This window comes from Octodon degus, unplaced genomic scaffold (assembly GCF_000260255.1).
Source record: "Octodon degus isolate 3935 unplaced genomic scaffold, OctDeg1.0 scaffold00063, whole genome shotgun sequence".
Taxonomy (NCBI): Eukaryota; Metazoa; Chordata; class Mammalia; order Rodentia; family Octodontidae; genus Octodon; species Octodon degus.
In genome coordinates this window covers 7,559,211-7,579,308 of record NW_004524639.1, presented here as the reverse complement: position 1 = coordinate 7,579,308, position 20,098 = coordinate 7,559,211, and the positions used below count along the sequence as shown (strand labels likewise).

The 20,098-nt window shown below is 49.1% G+C and overlaps 1 protein-coding gene across 7 annotated transcripts in view; it reads left to right on the top strand.

The window, feature by feature from the left end:
- Bcorl1 (BCL6 corepressor like 1) overlaps positions 1-20,098 on the top strand; it is a 64,391-nt gene that overhangs the window by 19,470 nt on the left and 24,823 nt on the right. For 6 of the 7 annotated variants that reach the window (XM_023718854.1, XM_023718857.1, XM_023718855.1 and 3 more), the window contains 5 exons: positions 5,176-5,266; positions 5,547-8,822; positions 12,991-13,156; positions 15,707-15,787; positions 17,630-18,016. In XM_023718854.1, coding sequence (XP_023574622.1) covers positions 5,176-5,266; positions 5,547-8,822; positions 12,991-13,156; positions 15,707-15,787; positions 17,630-18,016 — 4,001 coding nt within the window. The remainder of the gene's footprint in view (positions 1-5,175; positions 5,267-5,546; positions 8,823-12,990; positions 13,157-15,706; positions 15,788-17,629; positions 18,017-20,098) is intronic. The other variant, XM_023718858.1, reaches the window with a different exon arrangement.

The following is a 20,098-nucleotide window of genomic DNA, read 5'->3' as shown; positions in this document are numbered from 1 at the left end:
AGGCGAACAGCAATTCGGTGTCCTTATGAAGGAGGAAGGTGAGACAGCTGAACATAGTTTTAATACAAAATTGAGAGTTGGTGATGCCTGCCCGATCTCGTGTTTTCAGTTTTTTGCTCATCAAAATATTTTGGTTGACCAACCTAGGCCATTTCCTGATCATGCTGAATGCCAAGGGCATCCAAATTTTATACAGTATTTGACTATAATAACAAAGCCTAGTACTGAGTGCCTGAACTGTTTTACACAATGTCAAACAAAAATGCTACTCTAGGACATACAACAGTGATGTTAAGCCTTCTGAAGCTTTCAGTGATAAACATCTGTCTGTGGCATGCATGCCACAGGTTTAGCAGCACCGACATAGAATTTTAAGAGTATCATAGTTTAATGAAAAGAACCTGATACATGGTGGGCATGGTGCTGCAAGCCTGTAATCCCAGCATTCAGGAGGCTGAGGCAGGAGGATCACTGTGAGTTGGAGGCCAGGTTGTGCTACCTAGTGAGCTCAAGGCCAGCCTGGGCTACATAGTGAGACTCTTTTAAGAAAAAAAAAAGACATAGCATCTCTTAGGTAGATCTAAGAAGCATTTGTATGTTGGGGAGGAGGTTATATTGGTAAGCTTAAAGAGAAAAAAAGAGAAACTCTTTGTTGTTATTGTACAGTTTTCCTTTGTGATGCTGGGGATTGAACCATTTTACCACTTAGCACTACCCTCACCCCTATGTTTTTATCTACTTTTTCTTTTTTTTCCTTACTGGACAAGTATGTACTTGTCTGAGGTTAAGGTTAGCAGAATAGATCCTTTTATTTTCTGAAGCCATTAGCTCCTGATAGCTTAATGTTCTCCATACTAAGGAACAAGTTAGAGACTTAAAAGGAATTTAATTTTAGAATCCAAAAGTCAAACCAAGTAAAATAAGACAGAATTTTTCTGAGCAGCAGAAGAAAGGTATTTCCTTTGCCTATGAGCTATGTCCTTAGATGATTATGGCGAGCTGGAGTGCTGGGGTTGGTTTATGTGAATATTGACTGGCAGATTAGGTGGATTTAGTGGTAAGTCATTTAGACTTTGATGCAGAGATGTGGACTGAGCCTTCAAAAAAACCAATAGACAAGTTACCTTGATTCACCAACCACTCTACATCCCTGCCAAGCGAGGAGCACAGTAGGCCCAAAATCTGATTTTCCATCCCTATGCACCTTCCTTGAGGTGCTAAATGGTCATAAATGCTTAGTGTTCAGCTTAGCATTTTAAAGGTTGTCACATCTGATCTCATTCACCCTTTATTGTCACTTTCTTGCCTTTATCGAGGCTGTGCTACAGATGATTTCCAAAATGCAATCTCACCTTATTTAAAAGCCATTTTCTTCCCCCCTTTCCTTTGTAGAACTTAGGAGCCTTGAGTATAAACTTGTCTCAAGGGGTTAACTCTTAAAGTTATGTTGTAGAAGCCTGACTGCCTTTACCATCTGTGGTTGAGCAGAGTGAAACAGGGTCGTGGGCTCTTTGGTGGCCCCAGGTGGCTGGCTCCAGTCAAACTTGCAGCTATATTTGTTTGCTTCCTTTCTAGCATTCCTTCATTCCTTCATTCCACAAATGTTCATTGAACACAATGAGCACAAATTGATGTCACAGTATACTGATGATGAGCGCTACAGAGTGGCAGGGATGGGTCTTATAGGAGTCTAGATGCAAGAATGGCAAACTTTTTGCTCCTATGTCTAGTGTTTAAAAAAAAACAGACAGATTTCCCTGGGAATAAGGGAAGCCAGTGTGGTCTGATACCTGGCTATAGGGCTGAGTAAGAGCCTATTCAGGTTGGTATTCCCCTGGGACAGTGAAAGGATGACAGGTGCCAGGAGGCCCCAGCTAGACTAAAGGGGTCTTTGAGGGACAGTGGATCTCCAGGCACCAGAACCTGCAGAGGCTGGGAGGTAAAAAGCCTTGGGCATACTGGGTTGCGTATTGCCCTTACAAGCAGCACGAACCCAACAGGAACTGAGGAAGGTCCAGTTTGACAGTGGTGCTGGCCCATGATAATTAGAAAAAGGATCCTGAGAGGTTGTGGGTGCTTGTGGTTTAAGTTCAGCAAAACCTTGAGCAGCCCAGCCCAGCATCCTCAGATGGGGAGATATAGTGGAACTGGGTTTCAGTTGTGAATGGAACCTGCTTTGACCCCTGCCCCCGTCCTCACTTGTACCCTCATAACTTTGCCCAGTTGCCCCACTGCCCCCAGAACCCACCCCCTGCAAGCCATTCTGTCCCAGCTTCTTCCCTCAATGGAGTAATTTGAAACATGGCCACATGACATTTTCCCAAGCCTCGCAGGGGCTGGCGCACAGGCATGGGTATACATGGACATGGCTGGAGTGGTCAGGACTGATGCTCTTACTGTGACTGCCAGACTCTCTCAGCCTGTCTCTGTAGTTCTCTGCCTGCTGCTTGCTTGCAAGAACAGAGTTTCTGCTTTCAAGTATGATTTCAGGTAGAGTGGGAGCCCAGCAAGGGAGAGTGAGTATGCAGCTTGTTCCCTTCTGTATGATCAGGGGACAAAAGAATGTAAATAAATAGCACCCTTCCACGAAGAGGGGACTGCTGCTTGCTTCCCCTCCTCCAGAACCATGCCTGGGAAGTCTAGTCAGAACACGCCTCCCCCTGGCCTAAGGCTGGGTAGAGGTCCTGCTTTTCTGGTCTCTCAGGAGCCAATATGAAGGTATGTTTTCCCTTTCCCTCAGGCCATCCCTTTCTCCCTTTGCCCAAGACCCCCTGACTGTCTGTAAAGTTCTCGCCTTACAGTCACTTGTCTTTGTCACCAAGAGTCATTTTTTCGCAGTAGAACCCTCCCACTTCTGCCAGCCTAGCTGCCTTTTAAAGGGGACAAGCTTCCCCCCATTAGCCCCTTGTGGATCTGTGAAAGGATGGGGAGAGGCCCATGAGGATCCCCTTTGCCTTTTTTTGCTTCTCTTGCTCCAGGCAAATCTGTGTCAGTGGGAGGGACGGAGTTCTTAGCAGGGCCTTCCTCCTCCTCGTTGGGGTGTCCCAACTTTCCTTTCACTAGGATGCTGGGGGAGGCTGACTACTTCAGGGGTTGTCTTAGAGCCTGGGTGAAGCTCCTACGATGGGCAAATCCAGTACATTTCCCCAAGGGCTCACACAGCAGTCCTGGGCTTTGCCCACCCAGGAGATGTGCCCCAACTTTTAGGTGGGGCTTTCTTCTTACGCTGAGCATGACAGCACACACGTGTAATCCCACCACTGGGAGACTGAGGTACTAGTTCTAGGCCAGCCGGGGCTAACAGTGAATTCAGGAGCAGCCTGAAATATATAGTGAGACCCTGTCTCAAAAAACAAAAATAAAGCCACATGGCTTCCTTGATCCCTCCCACGCAGGCATGTGCCCTGCCTATGCCCTCTGGAGGATAGACATAGTATGTTCTTGCTATTCTTAAAATATCAATTTTTTTTCTTTTTTTCTTTTTTCTTTTTTTTGGAGATAGGTTCTTGCTATGTAGTTCAGCCTGGCCCTAAAGGAACTATTTAGCCCAGGCTGTTCTCAAACTCAGAGGCATCCTCCTGCCTCAACCTCCCAAGTGCTGGGATTACAGGCATGTGCCACCACACCTGGCTAAAATATCAAACTTTTTGGACATGTATGTGAGCACACACCTGTAAGCACAGTGCTCTGGGAGGCCGAGGCAGGAAGATCTCAAGTTTAAGCCCAACCTGGGCAACTTAACAAAACCCTGTCTCACAATAGAGGAGGGACACTGGAAGTATAACTTAAGTGAAGGCCTTGTGTTGAATAATCTGTAGTACTATTAATCAGTTAGAAAAACAAGAGAGGCTGAGATATACCTCAGGCATGGAACAGGTATGTGTAAGGCCCTGTGTTTAATCCCCCAGCACTGAAGGAAAGACTACAGACTGCAAGTGGGTGTTTGTCTGCTCCTTAAGTTCACCTTCCCAGTCTGTACCTCTTTTGGGAGGTTCCCAGATGTGCTGTTTTCTGATTTTTACCTGAATAGGTGGTGGGAAAGTTGAGCTTTCCCCTTTGGGACCCAGCTTTGGCCTCTGGGCCATATGACCCTGAACTAGGTGTCTGGTCACAGGGCTGCCCTTGGGGATGAGAGAAAATGTGGGTGCTAAGAGGTCAGAGGAAGGGTGGGGAATTGACAGAGGTAGGGGGAGGTGAGAGGAAAGCTGGGTGGAGCCACGCAGATCTGCACAGAAAAGGGAACTGTCCCTTGGAGGGAAGAAATAGTATCCTTAATGTGCCCCGCGGTTCCCAGTGACCTGGTAGCCTCAAGTCAATATTTCCACTTCTGTTAGTAAAGGTGTGTTGTCCATAGGCAGGCTCATCAAGGGAAGAGATGACAATTCTGATCTATTTTTATTTATTTATTTTTAATTAATTTTTTTCTTCTCTGAGATAGGGTCTCACTGTGTAGTTCAGGCTGGCCTTGAACTTACTATGTAGCCCAGGCTGTCTTTGAACTCATGGTGCTCCTCCTGCTTCAGCCTCCCAAGTACTTAGATTATAGGTGCATGCCACCAGTCCTGGTGTGATTCTGACTTAGACTAGACCTGAAAACATGATGGGGATGGTGATTTGTTTCAGGAAAGGATCACCCATATGATGCCTTCAGCCCACTTTCCTTATAAACTTCAAATAAAATCCTGTTTAAAAGGAAACTGGTGGGCTGGGGAGATAGCTCAGCGGCGCAAAGCACCTGCCTGGCAAATGCAAAGTCCTGAGTTCAATTCCTGGTAACAAAGAAAGGGAAATGGTTTGTGTGCCTTCAGAGGCCTGAGGTGGTTCCCATCTCTGGGACTTAGGGCAATATTCCACACATCCTTCATAGTTACGTTGATGAGTAACTTCTGGGGAAAAGGTGAAGGAACTGGGGTCTTCCACACTCCTGGCAAGATCCGTAGAAAACAGGATAAGAAGCACAAGGAGGGGAGTCTGGCCAGACTTAGCTACTCTGCAAGAACTTGTAAAGCTGTGTGTGGAGGTCTGGACCCCCCAGTACCTTGTGATGCCCCCAGACCACCACAGAAAGAGAGACAAGGCTTATTGGAAAGCAGGCTAAGTGGGGGGCCTCTGGGACGAGCAGGGTGGCTCTAAGCCTGATCTCATGTCCCTCTTCTGCTCCTGTGTCCCTGCCAGAAGAGCGCCTCTTTCTGATGAGGAGTCCACGACAGGTGACTGCCAGCACTTTGGGTCTCAGGAGTTTTGTGTCGGCAGCAGTTTTTCCAAGGTAAGAAGCTGTATGGTGCTACATGCAGCCACCAAGGGTGCAGTTCTAATGCTTGGGAGATGTGCCCAGTCTATCATCCTGATGTGGGGCCAGGCAGGGGTGGGGGTATGGCCTGGGATTTGCAGCAGGTGGGACAAAAATTGGCCACTGCCTTTTATTCCACCAAGACTTAGTTGGTTGAGTTGCAGAGAGGACAAGCAGCTGCCTTTCAGGGGCCTCGGGACACTTGTACCAGCCCTGGGGGACTTGCAGAGATGGTCACACTGTTCTGTCATTGCAGGTGGAGCTCACAGCAGTTGGAAGTGGCAGCAATGCCCGGGGGGCAGACCCAGATGGCAGTGCGACAGAGAAACTTGGGCACAAGTCAGAAGACCAGCCTGATGATCCCCAGCCAAAAATGGACTATGCCGGGAATGCAGCAGAAGCTGAGGGCCTCCTGGTGCCACTGAGCAGCCCAGGGGACGGACTCAAGCTGCCCACGCCTGACGGCGCCGAGGCCAGTGACAGCAGGGCTGAGTGTTCCTGGACTCCCCTCAGCACCCAAATGAGCAAACAGGTTGACTGCTCACCACCTGGGGTAAAGGCTTTGGACTCTCGGCACAGCGTTGGGGACAAGAACACTTTCATTTTGGCTACTCTGGGAACGGGAGTCCCTGTGGAGGGGACCCTGCCTCTGGTTACCACTAACTTCAGTCCCCTGCCAGCCCCCATCTGTCCCCCTGCTCCCGGTTCAGTCTCTGTCCCCCCGTCTGTTCCTGATCCATTCCAGGTTCCCCTTTCTGTCCCTGCCCCTGTACCCCATTCCGGGCTGGTTCCAGTCCAAGTTGCCACTTCAGTTGCAGCCCCTTCCCCTCCCCTAGCACCAGTCCCAGCTCTGGCTTCGGCCCCTCCTTCAGTTCCCACCCTCATCTCAGATTCAAACCCCCTGTCGGTCTCAGCCTCAGTCTTGGTGCCTGTGCCAGCATCCGCTCCCCCATCGGGCCCAGTTCCTCTGTCAGCTCCTGCTCCTACCCCTCTGTCTGTCCCAGTTTCAGCACCTCCGCTGGCTCTGATCCAGGCCCCTGTGCCTCCTTCAGCTCCCACCTTGGTCCTTGCCCCTGTCCCTACTCCGGTTCTGGCACCCATGCCGGCATCCACACCGCCAGCCGCTCCTGCCCCTCCATCGGTGCCAATGCCCACCCCAACTCCCTCCTCTGGCCCACCATCTACGCCCACCCTTATTCCTGCCTTTGCCCCTACACCAGTGCCTGCCCCAACCCCTGCCCCCATCTTTACTCCGGCCCCCACACCCATGCCGGCTGCCACACCAACTGCTGTTCCCACCTCGGCACCCATCCCGGCCTCCTTCAGTTTGAGTCGAGTGTGTTTTCCAGCAGCTCAGGCACCAGCTATGCAAAAAGTCCCCTTGTCCTTTCAACCAGGGACAGTGCTGACCCCGAGCCAGCCACTGGTATATATCCCACCTCCGAGCTGTGGGCAGCCGCTCAGTGTGGCCACACTGCCAACAACCTTGGGGGTCTCCTCTACTCTTACACTTCCTGTCCTGCCATCCTACCTGCAGGACAGGTGTCTCCCAGGTGTGCTTGCGACCCCAGAGCTCCGGTCTTACCCATATGCATTTTCTGTGGCCCGGCCTCTGACTTCCGATTCCAAGCTGGTATCTTTGGAGGTGAACAGGCTCCCCTGTACTTCCCCGTCCAGCAGCAGCACCACCCAGCCAGCTCCTGATGGGGTCCCCAGGCCTTTGGCAGATACCTCCCTCACCACTGCTTCTGCCAAGGTGCTCTCAACTCCACAGCCTTTGCTGCCAGCCCCCAGCGGGAGCTCTGCTCCAACACACCCAACCAAGATGCCAGGTGGAGGTGAGCAGCAAACAGAAGGGGCTTCCATTACCTTCTCTCCCCTCAAGTCACCTCCCCAGCTGGAACGAGAGATGGCTTCTCCACCCGAGTGCAGTGAGATGCCCCTTGACCTCTCTTCCAAGTCCAATCGGCAGAAGCTTCCATTGCCGAACCAGCGCAAGACGCCTCCTATGCCCGTGTTGACTCCCGTGCACACCAGCAGCAAGGCCCTGCTCTCCACCGTCCTATCCAGGTCTCAGCGCACAGCCCAGGCTGCTGGCAGCAGCGTCACCTCCTGCCTGGGTTCTACTTCTTCACCTTTTGTCATCTTCCCCGAGATTGTGAGGAATGGGGACCCAAGCACCTGGGTGAAGAACTCGACTGCGCTGATCAGCACCATTCCCGGCACCTATGTGGGAGTGGCTAACCCAGTGCCTGCATCCCTGCTGCTGAACAAGGACCCCAATCTGGGCCTCAGCCGAGATCCCCGCCACCTCCCAAAGCAGGAGCCCATCTCCATCATTGATCAAGGAGAGCCTAAGAGCACTGGTGCCACGTGTGGCAAGAAGGGCAGCCAGTCTGGTGCTGAGGGACAGCCAAGCACAGCGAAAACGCGTTATGCCCCAACCCGCATTGCGCCTGGGCTGCCGGGGTGCCAAAGCAAGGAGCTCTCTCTCTGGAAACCTACAGGGCCAGCAAATATTTATCCACGGTGTTCAGTCAATGGGAAACCCACCAGCACCCAGGTCCTGCCTGTTGGCTGGTCACCGTACCACCAGGCATCTCTGCTTTCCATTGGCATTTCCAGTGCCGGGCAGCTGACCCCCAGTCAGGGGGTGCCCATCAGGCCCACCAGTGTAGTTTCTGAGTTTTCTGGTGTGCCATCTCTTGGCTCCAGTGAAGCTGTGCATGGACTTCCTGAAGGGCAGCCACGGTCCGGGGGCCCCTTTACTTCTGAGCAGGACACGGTCACAAAGAACAAAACTTGCCGGATTGCTGCCAAGCCTTACGAAGAACAAGTTAACCCTGTCCTCCTGACTCTCAGCCCTCAGACAGGGACTCTGGCGCTGTCTGTTCAGCCTAGCAGTGGGGACATAAGAGTGAATCAGGGCTCTGAGGAATCAGAGAGCCTCCTCTGCTCTGATAGCACTCCTAAAATGGAAGGGTCCCAGGCTGCTTGTGGCCTAAAGCTGGCAGGAGACACAAAGCCTAAAAACCAAGTGCTAGCCACCTACATGTCCCACGAGTTGGTCCTGGCCACCCCCCAGAACCTGTGCAAGATGCCTGAGCTGCCTTTGCTACCTCATGACAGCCACCCCCAAGAACTCATCTTGGATGTGGTTCCGAGCAGCAAGAGGGGCTCCAGCACAGAGCTTTCACAGCTTGGAAGCCAGGTGGACCTGGGGCGGGTGAAAATGGAGAAGGTAGATGGTGATGTGGTCTTCAATTTAGCCACCTGCTTCCGGGCCGATGGACTCTCAGTAGCTCCTCAGAGGGGCCAAGCCGAAGCCCGGGCTAAGACTGTGCAGGCTCGAGTAAAACGGGAAAGCGTTGGGGGCTTTGCTTGCAAGAGCAAGTGGCAGTCGGATGAAGTGCCAGAATCTCCGCCACCCAAGAAGATGAAGTGTGGCAAAGAGAAGGAAGGAGAGGAACTACAGCAGCAGCAGCAGCAGCCACAAGCCAAGCCCCTAGTCCGCAGTTCCTTGGGATCCAAGGTAAGGGTCAGTGCCTGGGCTGAGGTCAGGGAGGGGGCCAAGGCCCTGCTGGTCTGCTTCACTCTGCTCTACTGTGTTGGTCACTTCCTTAATTGAGCACAGTGTTCTAGAGTGGCTGAGTGAACTGCTCAGATTAGAGGAGCCTTTTGTAAAGTGAATATGACCTGTATTTGCTGACAGTTTTCTAAATAGGCCTTTTTGTCTGGGGTGGGGCTGACTTGTAAGTTTTTCTGAGACAAGGTCTTGCTATGTAGTTTGGGCTGGCCTTGAACTATGGGACTCAGGCTGGCCTGGAACTCATGGTGATCTTCCTGCTTCAAATACCTGAGTAGTGGGGTTTTAGGTGTGTGGCACTACACTGGGCTCTTAGTGATTTTAGACTGTATATGTCTTTGAGAAATTGATGAGACCGATGGGCTTTGTCCCTAGAAACATGGCCTTAGAACTTTGCCAATAGTTGCAGGGGCTTTGAAGACCTCCTTTACTCCTTCTTGAAAACTCACTCACAGACTCCAGGTTAAGACATCCTGGGATCCAGTTTTGCTGGGTTTAACTCAGTGACCTAGGATATGACCTAGAGCTATGGCATTTGGTCAGGTAAATTACATTCTGTTCTGTGATAATAACTTAGAGCATCAAACTCTTACTTACACTGAATTTTTCTACACATTACCTGATTTAATTTGTAGACTGATCCCATAAGGTGAAAGCCACATCCAGTTTTCAGATGGCCAAATGAAGGAGATAGGCTCCAGGAGGATATGTGACTCAGGTGACAGAGCTATAAATGGCAAAGCTAAAGCTCAAACTCTGGTCTTTCTGGCTCCAAAGTCCATGTTCTTCAGCACCTCTGCCACACTGTCTTCCACTCTCTATTTGGAACTGATTCACTGTTTAGCAGGTGTTGGTTACGTGGCTGCCATATGCTGGTCCTTCACCAGTGTGGGAATACACCTGCGGGCAGGTGTGTAGTGGGCTGAGAGCAGTGTGCTCTCTGTTGCTAGGTGCAGAACCTGACGTTGAGTTCTGGCCTCAGCTCTTCCTAGCTGTGCAGCATCCATTAAGCTACTTGGTCTTGTTGACCCTCCATCTCCACATTTGTGCAGTGAAGATAAAATGAGATGAAAATGTGAAATATCCAGAATAAGTAAATCCATGCAGACAGAAAATAGATTAGGTGTTGTTCAGAGCTAGGGAAGATGGGGGATTTGGGGAGTCACAAGAAGATCTAAGAATTGGAGAGCTGGTGATGGCTGTACAGCTCTGTGACTTCGTGAAGAGAATTCAGTTTTACCTTTAAATCAGTGAATTGAATAGCATGTCTTGATAAAGTTTTTGTTGAGATTATATGGGGCAATATCCAAGTGCCTAAAGTAGGACCTGGCAAATAGTAAGTACACAGTTAGGGTTAGTGGTGACTGTTTCTGTTGTTCTTGTTACAAACAACAGATGTGGGTCCTGTCCTCCTAGAGCCTATATCTTGCCGATGACTCAATGACAGGCAGGCACCAATCCCTTCCTGTCTATGAGGTGAACAGTTCAGCGGGCACATAGACAAATCCAGAGGACAGAGAATAAAGTCACAGTCCTTTGTGACTGCCAGTGATGATCTGGTAAATGTCCGGTTTTCAGGAATCCAAAGAACTTAGCTCTTTCTTTGTTATGTTTCATTTTCCTGAGGAAGAAACTGTTGATAAGAAAACTAACATCAGAGCTAATTCAAAACAGCTCCTTCAATAAGCGCTTGCCTGGCAAGCGCAGGGTCCTGAGTTCAATCCCCCGTACTGCAAAAAAAAAAGCTCCTTCAGGTATGGCCAGAGAAGAACATTCTGTTCTGGGCTGTATCACTTGCCCAAGGTCTCCTGGAGCCCTAGTGAGCCTTCTGGATCAGCAGCTAAGAGACTTGTGCTCCCTCTCTGGTTTTTTTTTCCAGCACTAGGATTGAATCCAGGGCCTTACTGCATAGCTACATCTCCAGTCCTTTTCTTTTTTTCTTTTTTTTTTCTTCCTCGAATGCCTTCAGGGCACTTTTGGCCAGCGGGAGAGTTGTGAGGTTTGAACTCCAGGAACCTGAGGCTGACAGCTTTGTGGAAGCAGCCACTTAAAGGACTGAGCTAGGGCCAGGTCCCCCTCCAGTCCTTTTCTTGTGTTTGTTTTTTCTTTACTTTACCTTGGCAACATTGGGGATTGAGCTCAGGGCCTTCACTCTGAGATGTGCCTTCTTCCCTTTTTACATTTTCATACATTATACATTGTCTCCCTAACTTGCCCAGGCTGGCCTCAAACCTGTGGTCTTCCTGCTTTGGCCCAGTGAGTACCTGGGATTATACACACAAACTGTCACACCTAGTGAAGGATTGTGCTTCGTTTGATGCTGGGTGTATTTTATTGTCTTCTCGTTCTTTGGAAAATACATCAAAACTCGGTTAACCAGGACATCTTAACACAATCTCCCCATCCTCATAGCTTTTTGTGTAATTAGAGTGCACAACATACTTTTACTTTCTCTACTGCCCTTGTGGCTGATAAGACAGAAATCCTTTTTAGATGTTCTGTTTTACTTGTTTTTAATCTATCTTCGGAAGTAAAAGTTAATGAGCTATAGTTGAAAGAGCCAACTCAAAATGATATTCAGAAATAAATAGGACATGTTCAAATATATGTGCATCTAACTTCATTCCCCCTGACTTAAAATGGTCTTCTCTGGCCATACCTGAAGTTCAGACTTTAGGCAGCTGTTCCCATCTTCCACTTGCCTCCCCAGCTCTTCCCTTCTCTTGCCACTTATTTCGTAGGAACTGGCAGCAAGCAAAAGGAGAAACTGCACTTGAATTTCAGCTCAGCCCTCTCCTGAATAAGAAACAGGACGAGTTCATGGGATGGGGGAGCCCTTGGAATCTGATTGGTAGTGGGGACTCCCTGTGTCCACGGAATTGAGCCCCCTTCAAGTGTCCACCCACAGAATATCTGCCATCCCCTTAGTGGGATCTAGCCTTTGGTTAACCTTCTAGAAGGTGAGGTGGATCTGCTTAAAGAGAAAAACAATTCAAGCAGGTTTAATTCTTCCTTTCCTTCTAAGACTTGCTCTCTTTGTTCAAAAGTTTTGCTTATTCTGCACTCCCAGGATACTAGGTCACTAGAAATCCCTGCCTTGCCCTTGTTCTTATGTAGTGACACAGAGGCTCCTCAAAGCATTTGAGAATCTGTGACTGTTAGGCCAGGAGCGTCCTTGTAGCATGAGCACAGCCGTAGATGGGATGCCCCTGGCACTTGCTGGGGAGGAGCCAAACAAAAGTGGCCAAGGAAGCACCGGCCAGGAGGGTGGTGAGAGCTGACCCAAAGGGGCAGCAGTGGAGGTGGGGAGAGGGCCAGGGGCTCAGCCAGCTCCACAGCTTCCGCTCTGCACATGCAGTGGAGCTAACTTGTAGGGTGGCCTGGTGAGTGCCAGCCCCCCAGGGACTCCCCAAACTGGACCATGTGTTGCTCTGGAAGAGCCACTCATCCTTTTGTCTTGGAGCCTCTCCTCCCCCTCTGCGCTACAGGAATAGTGTTAACTTCTCCTCTCAGGGTTGTTGGGAGGATAAAATCAGATAATAGAGATGAGGGACTTTTGAGAGGTTGAAAGTGTTGTCGAGTATGAAGTGGTGTTATTAACCATGCCTGGGCCTTTTTGTTGTGTTTCATAAATGTGAGATGAGAATTACCCCTGTTTTGTTTTCTGCTTGCCTTAGTTAAATCTGTTTTCTGGTATTAATTTACACATGAAAATAGACAGTTTTTCTTGACTTGGCCCAAATTGGGAATTATTTTCAGTTGTCAGTGTCTACCATTCACCATGAAGTTATTTAAACAATGTAGCCCCCCAGCTTGCAGAAGAAGCATTGTTGTTTAATGCTCATCTTGCCACTGGTGTTTGGGTATAGAATGGGACCTGACTTTGCGCCTTTTGAAGTGTGTGTGCAGTGGCTTTTGAGTCGATGTCTATGGGGACCAGGAAGGGCTCTGGACTCCAAGAGGGCCTCTGAAGCCCACTGAAGCCCCTGCCCTCTGGGCCCCAAGCTTGGGCATCTCGTGCCCGTGTGTCAGAATCAGACATATGGCTCAACCCTAGGAGCTTTCTTAAGAAACTAAACTGATGTCAGACCTGACACTCTGTACCTTTCCACAGTGCCGGAAGCCACCTGTTGACCCCCAGGAACCAACCAAGAAAAGCCCCAGGGGGACCTCAGATTCAGGAAAAGAGCACAATGGAGTCAGGGGAAAGCACAAGCACCGGAAGCCAACTAAGCCAGAGTCCCAATCTCCAGGAAAACGAGCTGATGGCCATGAGGAAGGTAGGCCCCTGATGCCCTGGCCCTGGATAGAGGGTTCCCTGTGGCATGCTGATGTGGGTAGGTAGAGGAACCTACCCTGGAAAAGTGAGCCTTCAATATGAAAAGCAGATAGGGGGACTAGGGAGATAGCTCAGTGGAATGAACACTTCCTTGGCAAGCACAAGGGTCTGAGTTCAATCCCTAGTTCCGCCAAAAAAATAAAAGAAATAAAAGAAAAAAAAAAGAAAAGCAGATAGGATTGACACTTGGTTCATATTTGCTTTGTTTTGTTTTATTTTATTTTGAGACAAGGTTTCCCTACATAGTCCAGGCTGGCCTTGAGCTTGCTTTGTAGCTCAGGCTGACCTTAAACTCACAGTGGTCCTCCTGCCTCAGCCTCCCAAGTGCTGGGGTTTGTGCCACCACGCCTAGCTTCCTAGTGCATGTTAATTATACTGAGTAATGGGTTTCATTGTGGCATTTTCATACATGTATATAATATACTTTGTTCATATCCGTCTCCTAGTACACTCCCTCACCCCTCTTCTCCCTGTTCCTTGCCCTCCTCCTTTTTTTTTGGCTTTTTGACATAGAGTCTCCTTATGCAGTTCAGGCTAGCCTTGAACTCTGTAGCCCAGACTGGTCTCCAATGCAAGGATCTTCCTACCTCAGCTTCCCTCAGTGCTTGGATTCCAGGCGTGCACCACCATGCCCGGCATTCCCACCCCAATTTTTATCTCCTTCCTCTTCTCTAATAATTTCTACTTTTAAAGTCAAAGACATGGGAAGTGTAAGCAGCGGCATATTCTGCCTAGCACACTAGTGTACAGGATACTCTGGAGGCCAAAGGAGGAGCTTATAGATAGGCAGATGGTATTCCTGTACCAGAGTAGCCACCCCATTCCCTGAAGTGGGTCTAGGCTCAAAGAAGACACAGATGTAGAGGAGTTAGACAAGAACAGCAGAATGACAGTTCATTATGCTATTTTCTTTACCTTTGTATATACTGAAAAAGTTTCACTTCAAAAAGAAATAGAGGGCTGGGGAGTGTAAGTGTCTGCCTGGCAAGCACGAGAACCCAGGTTCAATCCTCAGTACCTCATGCCTTGCTGGCCCCAGGCATGCCATACCAGCCACCAAAACTCAGCATGATGATACATGCTTGTAATCCCAGTGCTGGGGAGGCTGAGATAGGAGGTTCCCTATAAGTCCAAGCTTCCCAGTGAGACCCTGTACCAAATAAGTAAATAAATATTAAAAAAATAATTTTAAAATGTGGATTACTAGCTAGTTGGAAGGGTTTAAGAGATGTCCTAAACCCTCATCATTTAGGGATGCATAGGCTGTTTCAGGTGGGGGGGTGTCCTTGACATGTGCCCTCTGCCATAGATGGTCCCTCTGTACCCTGTGCCCTCATCAGGGAGAGAAGCCAGGCATTCCTTTTTCTTTTCTTTTTTTGTATTTAGGGCAGGGTCTACAGGGTCTCACTGCATAGATTGGACTTGTAGTAATCCTCCTGTTTACAGCCTCCCAAGTGCTGGGATTACAGGTGTGCACTACCATGCCTAGTCTCAATCACTGGCTCTGCACACCCTGGGGGTGGGGCCAGCAGGTAGGTTGGGGATGGAACTCATGGCCCCTGCATCTGCCTAAGTAGGTGCTTTAATCCACTGAGCTATTTGGCCAACCCTCCTTTTTTAAAAAAAAAATGTATTTGGTTGTTGCGGGGTCTCACTATGCAGCTTGGACTCCCGGTGATCCTTCTGCTTTCAGCCAACCCAGCACTAGGATTACAGGCGCGCGCCACTATGCCTGATCTTGGTGGCCAGCTCAGCCCTCCCTGGCGGTGGGGGCTGGTGTGGCATGTGGTGCTGGGGATCAAATAGCGGTCCCTGTGCTTGCCTAACCTTGCCTAAGCAGGCGCTTTAGTCCACTAAACTATCTCACCCCCCCCCCTTTTTTTAATGGGCCATGCATTCCTGATGGCAGTGGATCCTGTTTGCGGGCTTGCCCCTCTGACATGACAGGCTCTGTCTGGTCTGCTCTCAGACAGTAGTTTTCCTGTATTTAGTGTCCCTTTTTCCCATCTTCCCACTTCAGTAAGATTCACTGAGATGTGCTCCAGCAGAGTTGTAACTCTGTGGAGGTACAGCAGCCTCTGAGTCATGCAGGTGACCAGGTCTCCTACTTTCTGGTGTGCTGTCAGATTGATTCTGTGTGCTGCCTTTTTTGGTGTCAACAAAAATGAACCAACTGACTCTCAGTTTTTAAAAACCAACAGAATATGCTTGTTCCAGTCTCTAAAGGAGATAGGTATATGCTAGCAGCATAAGGTGAGTGTATAGGCTATCCCAGTGACCTTAGAGTTGGGTGTGGTGCACACATCTATAATCCTAGCATTCTGGAGCCCTGAGGCAGGAGGATCACTTTCAGTTTGAGGCCACACTGTGAGACTGTCTCAGAAACAAACCCTCCCTTGATTTTCTCGCTTGAGCCTCTCGGGTGACCTTTCCAGGTTTTAGACACTGCTTGTGATATTTCTGCCTTCTGCCCTGTAATCACACAATATAGGTTCCTTGGAAAAGAAAGCAAAGAGCAGTTTCCGTGACTTCATCCCAGTGGTTCTGAGCACCCGGACACGCAGTCAGTCTGGTGAGTGAGACTGAGGCTTGGCCCATCCTGCTCCCTTTATAAAAAGAGGGGGCAACATCTGGTTGAGTAATTCTGCTATTGGCCCAGGTGGAGAGTTGGGAATTTGCTTCCTTGTGCCAAGGCCCCATGCAAAGACAAGAGAGCCCTGATGGAAACATGGTGTGTTGCCCATCGCCCATGGTTTTAGGATTTCACTTAGCTTTCCAGAGAAGGGGATTGACATTTCTTATTGGGAGTGGATGGTGGAAAAAGGAAAGGCCTGTGCTACTCAAGAAAACTGGTTCTTTTCTAAGCATGGGCATGTCATGATCACTGGGACCTGTGTAAGTCAAAGACATTTAACCTGTGGGCCTTGATTTTATTGCCCTTTGTGGTATGCACTGTCAAAATTTGGAAGAGTATTGTGTTGTCAGGGTTGGCAGACTCAATTTTGGCATCCTGAACTCTTATCAGTCAGTCCTGGAGTCTAGACTAGACAGTCCTTCCCAGCTTCCGCTCTCCTTTGCTGATTTTATATTGGTACACAGGGCCTGAGAAGGTTGCCCTGCTTCACCTGGATTCCTATGCACATTGGATGGAATGGGGATACAGGGTACTATGGAAATTCAACAGTGTGACATTCTTTTACCTGGCACCTCAGCACATGGCCATTACATTGGTAATTGGGCCTCGTGCTGATGGCCTGGGGACCTCGCAAAATCCTAAAGTATCCTCTGAATCATGAAAGACTGATTGCATCACAGCCAGCCCCATATTAGCATTAAATGTGTACTGTATTTGATTCTTTAGAAATCGGTGATCCCTGTGTGATCTCTCTGGTGACTGTGCATTAACCTGGATCTTGCTGCTGTCTTTAAATAGTCTGACTGTTTGGGCAAGGAATCTTGAATCTTTGGGCAAGGACAGTTCTGTTTGCCCTGAACTATGTCTTTCTTCTACTGACCTCGCTAAGTTCTGGGGATTGTTGAGTTAACAACTGGGCCTTAGGAGAAAGATGGTAGTGTCTTACAGCTGCTTCCAAGGAAGGTGTCAGATCTCCTGTAGTGTGAAACCACGCCAATTTTGGATTGTACTTTTGTTGTTAGCACAGTTAAAGGAAAGAGTGGGGAGAGAAAATGACCTCTTGGCGAGGAGGCCCAGGAGGACAGGAAAGGCACCATCATCCTGGATGGTCAGGACTGGAGGGGAAGTTCCTGCCCAGTGGTGAGGAACAGCTGCAGTGGGATGGGGGGAGGGGCCAGGGAGAAAACTCCGCCCCGGAAGTCTGGGCAGCTCAGTCGGGGTGTGGTCAGATTCAACATTGCTTTTGGGTGTGACTGAGCCCTGCCTGTCACAGGAAAGGAACTCCTTGTTTCATTGTGCCTAGACTGTTTTTTTTTGGGATGGCTCTGCTTGTCAGCAAGGTTGGTGAGACTGGAGAGTGAGCAGCAGCTGGGGGGCATGCCAGGCTGCCCTCCTTCACCCTTTTCTCAGTCATCATATCCCCAACCACGGGGCCCTGTGGCTCTCTTGCCCCTCATACAATGCTTGGTAAGGGTATGTGTTTTAAATACTTGATAGTTGTATATATCTATATATCAGACTCTGAAAAGCACCTATAGGTGAAAGATCTCATTTAAGACCCAGAACAGCCCTGGTGAAGTCAGTAAGGAAAGAACGGTATCCCTGTTTTATAGAAGAGGACACAGAAGTGAAGGAACTTTCCCAAAGTGTGCAACTAATGACTGGCACAGCCTGAACTTGAACCCAGACCTTCAGACTCCTAGTCCAGGGCACTCATACCAGCACCATACTTAGTTCTTGAAGAGGTACCTGACCGCCCTCTGTACGTCCCATCCACAGGAAGCATCTGTAGCTCCTTTGCTGGTATGGCAGACAGTGACATGGGAAGCCAGGAAGTCTTCCCCACAGAGGAAGAGGAGGAGGTGACCCCCACCCCAGCTAAGCGTCGAAAGGTGAGAAAGACCCAACGAGACACTCAGTATCGCAGCCATCATGCCCAAGACAAGACGTTGCTGAGCCAGGGCCGCAGGCATCTGTGGCGAGCCCGAGAGATGCCTTGGAGGACAGAGGCTGCCCGGCAAATGTGGGATACCAATGAAGAGGAGGAAGAAGATGAGGAGGAGGGCCTGGTGAAGAGGAAGAAACGGAGGCGGCAGAAGAGCCGAAAATATCAAACTGGGGAGTACCTGACGGAGCAAGAAGAACAGCGGCGGAGAGGGAGAGCAGGTAAGGCTGGCCAGGGTGCTGCTGTCCCCACAGTCCCTCTCTTGGGCATCGTGGTGGTCACAGCTCTATCTGCTCTATACCAGCCAAAGGCCTCTGGACCCATAGATTCCTGGTGCTATGACCTCCAGCTGCCAGAGGAGGTCACACAACTCCAGCCCCGAGCTTTTGGCTTTATCTTGAGATGGAAGGAATTTGGACTGGCCTGCAGGTGAGCTGAAAATACAAAGGCCTAAGCCTCCTGGTTTCTTCCAGATATCTGAACCTGTAGGTCTGGTCACAGTGACATCCTTGGTATATGCCAGTGCCATGCCAGGTAGTTCTCAGGTTGGCTTGAAGGAGTTTGGTCTGGGCAAGATAGGTTCTCTTTCCTAGAATCTTGGGTTCAAGAAGAAAGATAGTGCTGGTTGCCTTTTGTAGGATGCCTTCGGTCCCTAAACTAAAAAGAAGTCCAGTGGTTTCCTCAAACCAACAGAAGAACTTCAAATAGAAGCAGACACAACTTTTTTGTCTCAGTGAAAGCCACAAAGACTGTCCAGAGGTGGAGTGAAGCTTTGAGGTGACCCAAGGTGGCGTCTTTTTTCATTGGATCTGAACTGGGGAAGCAGGCAGCCCAAAGACAAAACCAGGCATTCTTTGGCCCCATCAAATGCTATGAAACATGGTCACCTACTGTCACAAAAGGCTAATATCGATATTCTCCACTAAATACTGCTCAGGCCCATTCCTATAGTGGATTTCTAACTGAGAAAGAAAACACATCTCTGGGTTCCATAAGAACATTTCTGCCTTTTCCTCTCATTCTCTAACTTCTCCTCTTTAAGCAACAATTGATGAGCTATAATATGTTCATTCTGAATTGCTGATAAATATCTGCAGCCCCCTTGTTAGCAAAAACAGAATAAGCTCACATTGAGTGGGTAATAGATTCTGGGTTTGCTATAATGCAAAGAAGGCTTAACCTCATTTCTGGCTCTGTTTCAGTCAAGATATGTGACTATCCCTCTGCTCAAGAGAGTAATTGAACTAATTTTCATCAACTGTTCAAGTGAGTAGGGAAAATTTTCGCTTTCTTTTGCCAGAACCATAATGGATTGGTCATGAGTGAGATGTCAAGCCATTGGCCTTAGGCACTTATGTTACAATGAAGAAGAGATTTTGTATCACTGGACTTTCTCTAGTAAGGGCCGGTTTCGTAGCTTGGATCTTGGCCTTTGAAATCCCAAAGGACCTTTGAGGTTGTCTGGTCCAGTTTGCCATTAAATGTGGAGATACAGGACATTCCCACTGTATGCATGACAGAGAGCTGGCTAGCCACCATCTGAGTGCCAACAGTAACATGGAGAACACCAGCGAGCAGGGTGTCCTGTTGGATCTGGGGGCAGGTTTAATTGTTGGAAAGTAGGTCATTCTCCCTCCATAGATGCATAGAAGCGTTTTGCATTAACGCAGCTAGCTTTGATATGTGGTCTCATCACCTTCTCCAAGAGATGACATCTTCATGCAAGAATTGCCTTATACGTCACATATATCTCTCTCCTTAGAAAGGACCAATTTCCAGCTCCTGCTGTCTCTCAGGTCAACAGAGAAGGCTACAGCCAAGATAGCCAGGTCACCTGCTTTCTGTCAGCTTCATCACCTTTCCTTTCCTCCTGGGCTTGGCTGGGTATCTTCTTGACTTAAGAGGTTGGGAAGAGCCACTTCCACTCCCACATTTGTTAACCCCACTCCCTGTTCCTATTCCAAAGACCTTGTTCTCTGCAACTCCTCAGCCTGCCCTACCTTAGACAAATAGGGTATACAACAGTTGTTTTCCTCATGGCAGCGGATGCTGTAACATGGCTTCCCCATACTTCCTAAGGTTGTTACAAGGCATGGTTCTTCTGTTCCTTCTCTTTTAGCACAGCCCTAACTTGTTACATCAAAAGTCCTGGTTTAGAATGTTCTCGTTGGAAGTACAGTTAGAGACCATCTAGCACAGCAATTCTGAGCAGGGTATGGGGACCCACTGGAGGACTGGGCTAGTTTGGGGAGAGTGGTGGTATGACAGCCAGCTTCTTAGTAGCTGTGCATAAGCTACAGCCA